The sequence below is a fragment of the Antennarius striatus genome, chromosome 11 (genome assembly GCF_040054535.1).
Source record: "Antennarius striatus isolate MH-2024 chromosome 11, ASM4005453v1, whole genome shotgun sequence".
Classification (NCBI taxonomy): domain Eukaryota; kingdom Metazoa; phylum Chordata; class Actinopteri; order Lophiiformes; family Antennariidae; genus Antennarius; species Antennarius striatus.
In genome coordinates, this window is record NC_090786.1 from 11356294 (window position 1) to 11364423 (window position 8130).

General features: G+C 41.1%; 1 protein-coding gene across 1 annotated transcript; it reads left to right on the forward strand.

Annotated features, from left to right (window-relative positions):
- Nucleotides 1–502: 502 nt before the first annotated feature.
- Nucleotides 503–6347, forward strand: wnt8b (wingless-type MMTV integration site family, member 8b). Its single transcript, XM_068327018.1, has 6 exons — nt 503–901; nt 2115–2148; nt 2827–2965; nt 3462–3587; nt 3701–3843; nt 5053–6347. Exons 1-6 carry the CDS (start codon nt 831–833, stop codon nt 5620–5622), a joined length of 1083 nt encoding a protein of 360 aa, XP_068183119.1. The 5' UTR covers nt 503–830; the 3' UTR covers nt 5623–6347.
- The last annotated feature ends 1783 nt before the right edge of the window (nt 6348–8130 follow it).

The following is an 8130-nucleotide window of genomic DNA, read 5'->3' on the forward strand; positions in this document are numbered from 1 at the left end:
CAATTCTCTGTCCTAACATAGCGATCAGTATCTTCAAGAACTCTCCATTCTAACCGCATATTAATATTATATTATTTTCGTGCAATTTTTTTCTGTTTGTTTGCAGGGTTTTTTTTGTTTTCTTTAAACCGTCAAGTCTGCAATGATCTGGGAAAAAGTGGATCGGATCATCCCCGATGATAGCGAATCATTTACGAGCCCCAGTGTAAACAAAGTATTCCTGTTTTGCGTAATTTTTCTTTTGCAAACGCATGGCGACAGTTTGGCTCAAATGAAATAGTTAAATAACACGTTCGAGGCGTCTGTCTGTCAATTTCCATGTTAACAGCCCTTGTTTCCCGGTGATAATCACGGATTAAATCACAAACCTTTTTCTTCGTGAACAGGTTGGAAACTAACTTTGTGGCGCAATCACACAAAGATCCAAAGGACTATCTTCCGCTAATCCCTGGAAAATGCGCGTAAAATATCTAAAACCCAAGCGATCAGTGTAACACTTTTCCTTTAGGATTAGACAGATCCCCCTGCGCTCTTGAATGGAGGTAGGGAGCCTACCGTGGCCCGGCCCTGAGGGCCCAGGGTGCCCTGATCGTTTCAGGCTCTTCATGGCGCAATGCTTGTGATTGGCCAAGAGAGCAAGAAGGGGGAAAATCTTTAATTAAGCAGATAATCTCTTGTTGGGACGAGAGCAGCTCCATTTCAAAGCCTCCTCCTTGAATATTGGAAACCCTGGTGAAGTTCCATGCGCTGGGAGCTCAGTTTCCTCTCCATCGTTTGAGTGTCTGCAGGCTTCGGACGCGCTCAGTCACTGACAACCCTCACCTGTCAGGATGTTCATGCATTTGGAGGTTTTCTACTACATTTTCATTCTTCTGGCTCACATGAGGTCGTATTGCTGCTGGTGAGTTCGATCCATTTTTTATAAATGAACTTCGTTTTAAAATAAATTAAATAATAATGTCTTGTATGTATTCCAACTCTATCAACTGAATTCCTTACTTTTTTTTTTTTTTAGAATCAGTCAGTAGATTAACACAAAAATTCTTTGTATGAGTCATAAAATAACTTAATTGAACAATTGGTTTAAAAAAACAACACACTAATAGTTGTTTAATTTATTCTAAGTAATTTTTTAACACGTTCTAAGTAATTCTAAACAGTTCAGCAATAGTATATAATCTATTTGTGTCTCAAACCTTTATTTGATGGTGAATTGGATGTTTATAACTGAATTATAAATACATTTTAAATAGCTATGAAGGAACTTTTGGTCGCCAGGTTTCGATTAAATCCGTTTATTACAATTTAGCAGCAGTTTTAAACTACATATTAGATGAGCTATTAGTAACTTATATGAATGAAATTAATGAAAAAAATGAAATTCACATTTACCATTACAACTAGAACCAAGGTAGTCACAGACGGCAACATCCCTGAATTAAAAGACCATAGATCAAAGCAGTAGCTTTGATCTATGGTCTCACACTGGCCGTCTCCCTCGTCTTTCTATCTTATCCAGTTCCTGAGTGTACAAAAGTTGAAATTTGACCTTGATCTAGTTTTCTCTAGGTCAAGGTCATCATCCCATTTTCATCCCCTTTGCCACACAAGTAATGTGCTTTTTGTTTCATCTTTCTATCTGCAATGGTTGCGAAGATATTTGGTGGACTAACAAAAGGACAGACGAACGGACGAACACACGAACACTGACAATTACAATAGCGGGATGTAATTACAGTGCTTATATGTGGAATATATATATATATATATATATATATATATATATATATATATATATATATATATATATATATATATATATATATATTCCACATATAAATGTGGAATATATGTATATAAATATTTTCATAAATGTTATATATACAGAATATACTGTGCGTGTGTGTGTGTGTGTGTGTGTGTGTGTCAGAGAGGAGTCTTATGTGAATCATATGTCGAAGTCTTATTCCTTACTTTGCCAGAATTAAATTTTTCCTTGAGGCTTGGATGTCACGGTTTCACATGTTACGATGAGCACTAATGAGAGATGTTAGCAGAGGAATTTCTGAAGGACACTGAGCTTCCCTAAGTGAATAAGCTGTCTCCTTTTCCAGGTCAGTGAATAATTTCTTGATGACTGGACCCAAGGTAAGCCAACTTTCTTTTGATCTTTCCTTCCTGTCATTTTCCCAAAAGAGACAGAAAACATGTTTTGAGTATCTGTGTGATATCTTAGCCTTAAGTGAATTGAGAAGTTCTGTCGTTGAATCTTTGTGTAACAGTGTCACTAATGATAAATCAGCGATGTGTTTGGGTGTTTTTAATCACCCTGTACACTTAACCTAATTCATACACTGTGTATCTGCTGGTTGCATGTTTTAAAGGGCGAGGGCAGACATTGCTGTGGTGGGTGGTCATCATTAGTGAGCCAGACCCCTTTGAAAGAGGTGGTAGTCTATCTCCCCAAAGGCCACTTGAGACATATTAGTTATATTATTGTTCACACAATCAGAACAAGCAGCAGAGAGCCAGGTGGAAGAAGAAGAGTCAAATTCTTTGCATTCTCTGTGAGTTTAGAAATCAAGCTGACGTTTGAATGCAGCTCATGCTGTTTTTGTTGGGAAACTATCTTGAGTTCTACAAAATTTATGATATGTTGATGTATTTAATCTCCTTTAAAAACCTCCACTCATACTTCAGCCATCAGGGATATCTTCCCCAAGATGCCAGAGGCGTCAGACTCATCTCCACGTTGACACAGTTGTGAGATGAAAGGGGCCCTTGCACCATTTAATGGGTTCAATATATCCTGCTTTACCGCTGCAGGCATACCTGATCTATTCCAGCAGTGTGGCAGCAGGAGCTCAGACAGGTATAGAGGAGTGCAAATACCAGTTTGCGTGGGACCGTTGGAACTGCCCGGAGAGAGCTCTGCAACTATCCACACACAGCAGCCTGCGCAGTGGTGAGTCCAGAGACGAGCCGCCCGTAATACCATTGGAGAGAGAGGTCGCTTCTCTGCACGGGGATCACGGGTGACGAAAAATAGGCCGAAATGGACTTTGTTACTCGATGGGTTCTCCCAAGTTTCTCAATGAAGGGAGAGTCAAAACAGTTCCCTCCCTTCAGTATAGTGAACACGGGCGCTTCAGCCATAACAAACACACTAATCCATTTCTATACCTCCAATTACTGCCTCTTATTGGTGCATATTTGAAAGCGACGTACCTAAATGCACCAGGCTAAAGAGTCAAAGTCAACACAGTGTATGCACAGTTTAACAAAGACCTGCATGCAATACAGAAAGCTGACTACAGTCAAATTTTCAGGCTATTTTAGACATTACAGTAACTTCAAATATGCAATATGTGACTTGTTGCAAGTTATTCAACTAATCAGAAATGATATTAGAATTCATCTATTTCCTAACAAAAATAGTTACTGTGTCTGTCTGTCAACAGCAAATAGAGAGACGGCGTTTGTTCATGCCATCAGCTCTGCTGGAGTGATGTACACGTTAACCAGGAACTGCAGTCTTGGAGACTTTGACAACTGTGGCTGTGATGACAGTAGGAATGGACAGAGAGGTCAGAGAAAAACACCAATCTATAAATAAATACATACAGCAGAAGAGTTTTCCTTAAAAAAAAGAAAGAAATAGAACAGGTAACTTCACTGAATTCCTTCCTTGCTCTCCTAGGTGGTCACGGTTGGCTCTGGGGTGGTTGCAGTGACAATGTGGGTTTTGGCGAGGCTATCTCCAAACAGTTCGTCGACGCCTTGGAGACTGGGCAGGATGCACGCGCTGCCATGAATCTCCATAATAACGAAGCTGGACGCAAGGTAGAGTCGGTGCTCTCAATTCATCCCATCCTTCTGGCACTGACAGATGAGGTCTTAGAATAATGTGGTACAATTACGTCTCCATTTGAACCATACGATATTTAAACTAGGTGGCCACTCGGTTCAAATTTTGGGAGTCTCTCCTGGCCCTCCAACTGATTGCACAGTGTAAAGCACCTTTTCAATCATTTTTCCTTTCTCAGAATTACACTGACTGTGCCACCCAAGGATCCCTTTCACTTCGTTATAAGCGAGTGCCACTCGTCCCCAATAATGACAGTGTGTTCGCTGTACCAGAAGGGCCCATTTACCAGCGCTGAATGCCTCTTATGACAATACCTCAACTCAAGAATCTGACGATCACTGGTGCAAGCTTAATTAGAGATCATGGGGAGCCAGACATTGCACAGCATTCTGTATTATGCTGCTTTCTTAAAATAAGTGTTTAGTTTTATTCTTGCAATAAGGATCCCACATTTATGTTGGGCTTTGTTTGGCCCCAGGGGAGACTGAAGGGACCACAGGCGTGCAGCTGAAGTGCTCTTTGTTTACGTGCCTTTGCTCCCCCCTGTTGGGCCCTAGGAATCTCCATGGCACCTGGAGCATCATTGTAACAGAAAAAAGTGGGGATAGAAAGAGAGAAAAACTCCTTTTTCATTTCTCCACTCAATGGGACTTTCCATTGGGTATCGTCACACTGGAAAACATGTTGATAATGAACATGCTAAATAAATACTTCTATTTCTTCTGAAGGGATAATAGGGCTCTATGTGAAACTTTGATTCAGCTTTAAGAAAGTTCATCCCCTCCTCGTGAAATGAAAATGTCCCTTTTGAACTGACAGCTGTTTTGCGTTGGGTAAAGTCAGGAAACACTGAGGACAACAAAGACACTCAGCAATGGACCTTGACGCTATCATTTCTTCAATTCAGTGCATGGATTGTGTTGTTTTTTTTTTTTTAAACTTGGAAAAGTTTTTGTTAAACTGGAACGCTTTAAATACAATCATCTAATTTGATAACACATCAATCAAGACACAAGAAGCATCCTGTCCTGTTTTACTCTCATAACCTTACTCGAATACACCGTGGACACGTGTGTATGCACACACTGGAATCACTTTGTTTGATTTTTGTTAAACTAATACTCACCAGTACAATAAACTAAATGAAACTTTAAGAAGTAAATATATTTTGTGTCTGTCTCCAGGCTGTGAAGGGAACCATGCAGAAAACATGCAAATGCCACGGGGTATCAGGAAGCTGCACCACCCAAACCTGCTGGCTGCAGCTGCCCGAGTTCAGAGAGGTGGGGAACTATTTGAAGGAGAAGTACCACCGGGCTCTGAAGGTGGATCTCCTCAGAGGCGGCGGGAACAGTGCGGCCAGCCGGGGTGCCATTGCTGACACCTTCAGCTCCATCTCTCGCAAGGAACTCGTCCACCTGGAGGACTCTCCAGATTACTGCCTGGAAAACCGTACTCTGGGCCTACCGGGCACAGAGGGCCGTGAATGCCTCAAGAAGGGCAAGAACTTGAGTAAATGGGAGAAGCGGAGCTGCAAGAGACTATGTGGAGAGTGTGGTCTGGCTGTGGAGGAGCGCAAAGCTGAGATGGTGTCAAGCTGTAATTGTAAATTTCACTGGTGCTGTGCGGTGAAGTGTGATCAGTGCAGAAAGACAGTGACCAAGTACTTTTGTGTGAAGAAAGGAGGTCAGAGGGTAAGGAATGAGAGCGCCAGCGGCCGACGGAAGAACCTCAGACTAAGAAAGAAGCACTGAGCATCTTCATCGCTTCTCCCGTACTGCCATCGTGTTTGTACCACTGCAGCTCCTATTAACACCCGACTCCTTGCATATTGAGATAGTGTTTGTTGATATGATAGAAAAAAAACACACAACTTCAGATCATCTCCAGACAGTGCTACAAGAAAGAGGTGATGAGTAGGGAGAAGTGTTACAACTTTGTAAATCTGTGGAACAAATATATTTAAGATATATTTTTATACGTTTTAGAAAATTTTGAAAAGTTGCCGCTCATCTGAAGAGATTTACCCCAACTTTAAAGTTCAACACAAGGTTAATTATTTATTTTCATACGCGCACAAAAACTTTTTAAAAAATTCATTCACATATAAGAAGCCTCGTCACATGATCTGACTATTCAATGAATGGCAGAATTAACATTCATTTTTCAATTAACTATTGTATTTGTATTCCCATGAATGCATCAGACTGTCAGCCCAGCTGTAATCTTTGCACCTATTTCAACTGTTGCTGCGAAGATTACATTTATTTTTAAAATTTTGACATTTTGGGAAACACAGTGCTCCCTTATTGTCTGTTGCGTCCTCTTGATGTATTTAAATGTGTATAAAATGAAGCACTTTGTATTGTACATTGTTAATTTATTTCACTGCATTAGATTTGCTTTATTGTTAGTTTCTGTTTTTGGATTGTCATCTATTAAAATGTAATGGAAGAATAATAAATCTTTCACACGTATGTATCCTTCATGATGAAGAGGGTGTTCCTTCTTTGTTAAAGTGTTCTTTGAGGCAGTGATACCTGGCAATTTGCAGCAAACACAACCTAATTCCTTACATTCCTCAGACTGAAGTTAGGATACTCCGGGGCAAACCAACAAGAATAGAAAACTTTCCAGCAAACTCTTTGTTCCATCGCGTCTTTCCAATTTTCACCTCAACAAATATCTCCCAGCTTCCCTCCCTCATCATGGTAATCCTCAAAGAGCTCCCAACTCCCAAGCACTTGGAAGTTTCTTTACTGTTTAATACTAGTTTAATTAACTTTGTCCAAACAGAGTAGGGATGTGGGGGTGAAGGGCATGAGGCAAGTTGCCCTTAAAAAATCATTCCGCCTCTAATTTTGTATGCTAATCTTCTTTTTCACGCCGCACCTCCTCAGGAGTGGGGGAAAGAAATGTTGGGAAAACTTTGGTCTGCCTGTGCACGGCTTCCTGCGGCTGTTTTATTTCTGGGCCCACCTATTTGGGTCCTTTCACTCCTCTAGGGCCTTCCTTTGCTCCTTTTAACAATGAATGCAGAGCTAATCAGCTCTTTCGGAAATGCACCACTGTCGAGGAAGGTAATCCCTTCTTCTCTACTCTGAATGGGCTGTCGCCTTCTAAAGGACTTTGGGAAAAGGCTTTCCACAGATTCACACTGTTCTCTCAAAAGAAGTTAGTTCAAGTATTGTGCCCAAACAAGTGGGTTTTATAAACACATGCTTGCCAAGATACTCACTCCACCTGCAAGTAAGAAGTGCCAGGCCCAAGGCAGACTAGCACATGGCAGCCGAATCCGAAACCCTTCAGACGAGATGGGACATGAAAGAGGAGATTAGAGGTCCCATTGAGTAGGGGGCGTTCATTTCTGCACCTTCGTCCTTTTACTCAATAAAGTGTCAAGGAAACACCTTGTTGACATCTTATTTACCAAATAATGATCATAATCAAAACTCCTCCCTCCTCTGATGACCCCTGCGGCCTGTCTGGATTGCTCTGTCTGGCATGCAATAAAAACCCTCTCACTAACAAAAGACCCGGCATTCCAAGTTTTTTTTCCCCTGCAGCTTTGTAGAAATTATGCAATTTATGGTGATGAAGAATTCAACTGAGGCACAAAACAATGTTCATTCACAGTGTTTTAAACAGGATGCAAGGTCCCAACCAATTTTTGGGTTAAAATATCACATTTTGGTTCACAGAATGCATTTATTCTTATTTTTCTTCTTTGGTTAGTCATGTGAGGCATGTAGTGGCTGAGAATCTGCAGAAAGTTACCCACTCACACACATGTGACACATAATCAGCTGCAGCAGAGTTGAGAGACACTGCAGCGTTTCAACACGGAGTCTGAAAATGATTTCATGTTTAACCTAGACAGAACATGTCACCCGCTATTGACTGTAGGTTCGACAAGGACAGAGGAAAAGATTCGCTGTGCAGAATCACAGCTGTTGCTCTTGACCCCGCTGGACAGTTCTGTTTGTCTTTAAACACGTGTAATCTCATATTCAGAACATTACATAAGCAGAAACCTGAATTACAGATAGAGAAACTTCTCAAAGGAAATCAAATCAAGGAATATCGTATATTTAACTGCGTGTGTGAAACAGCGCTCAACGTTGATCGTGACTCAGACTACACAAATTTCCCCCCACCCAGAGAGTGACACGACCTTCGACTGAGGGGTCTGAACTTCCGTCTCACATGCTGGTCCTGTCACATTTTATTTGCCGTAACATTTAAGCCTGAGGTGGCGGAGA

Excerpts from the sequence above, each read along its gene's own strand:
- wnt8b (XM_068327018.1), top strand. The coding sequence starts at position 831 with ATGTTCATGCATTTGGAGGTTTTCTACTACATTTTCATTCTTCTGGCT. Across the intron at positions 2,149-2,826 it reads TCTTGATGACTGGACCCAAG|GCATACCTGATCTATTCCAG; the intron begins GTAAGCCAACTT and ends TTACCGCTGCAG. Across the intron at positions 2,966-3,461 it reads ACACAGCAGCCTGCGCAGTG|CAAATAGAGAGACGGCGTTT; the intron begins GTGAGTCCAGAG and ends GTCTGTCAACAG.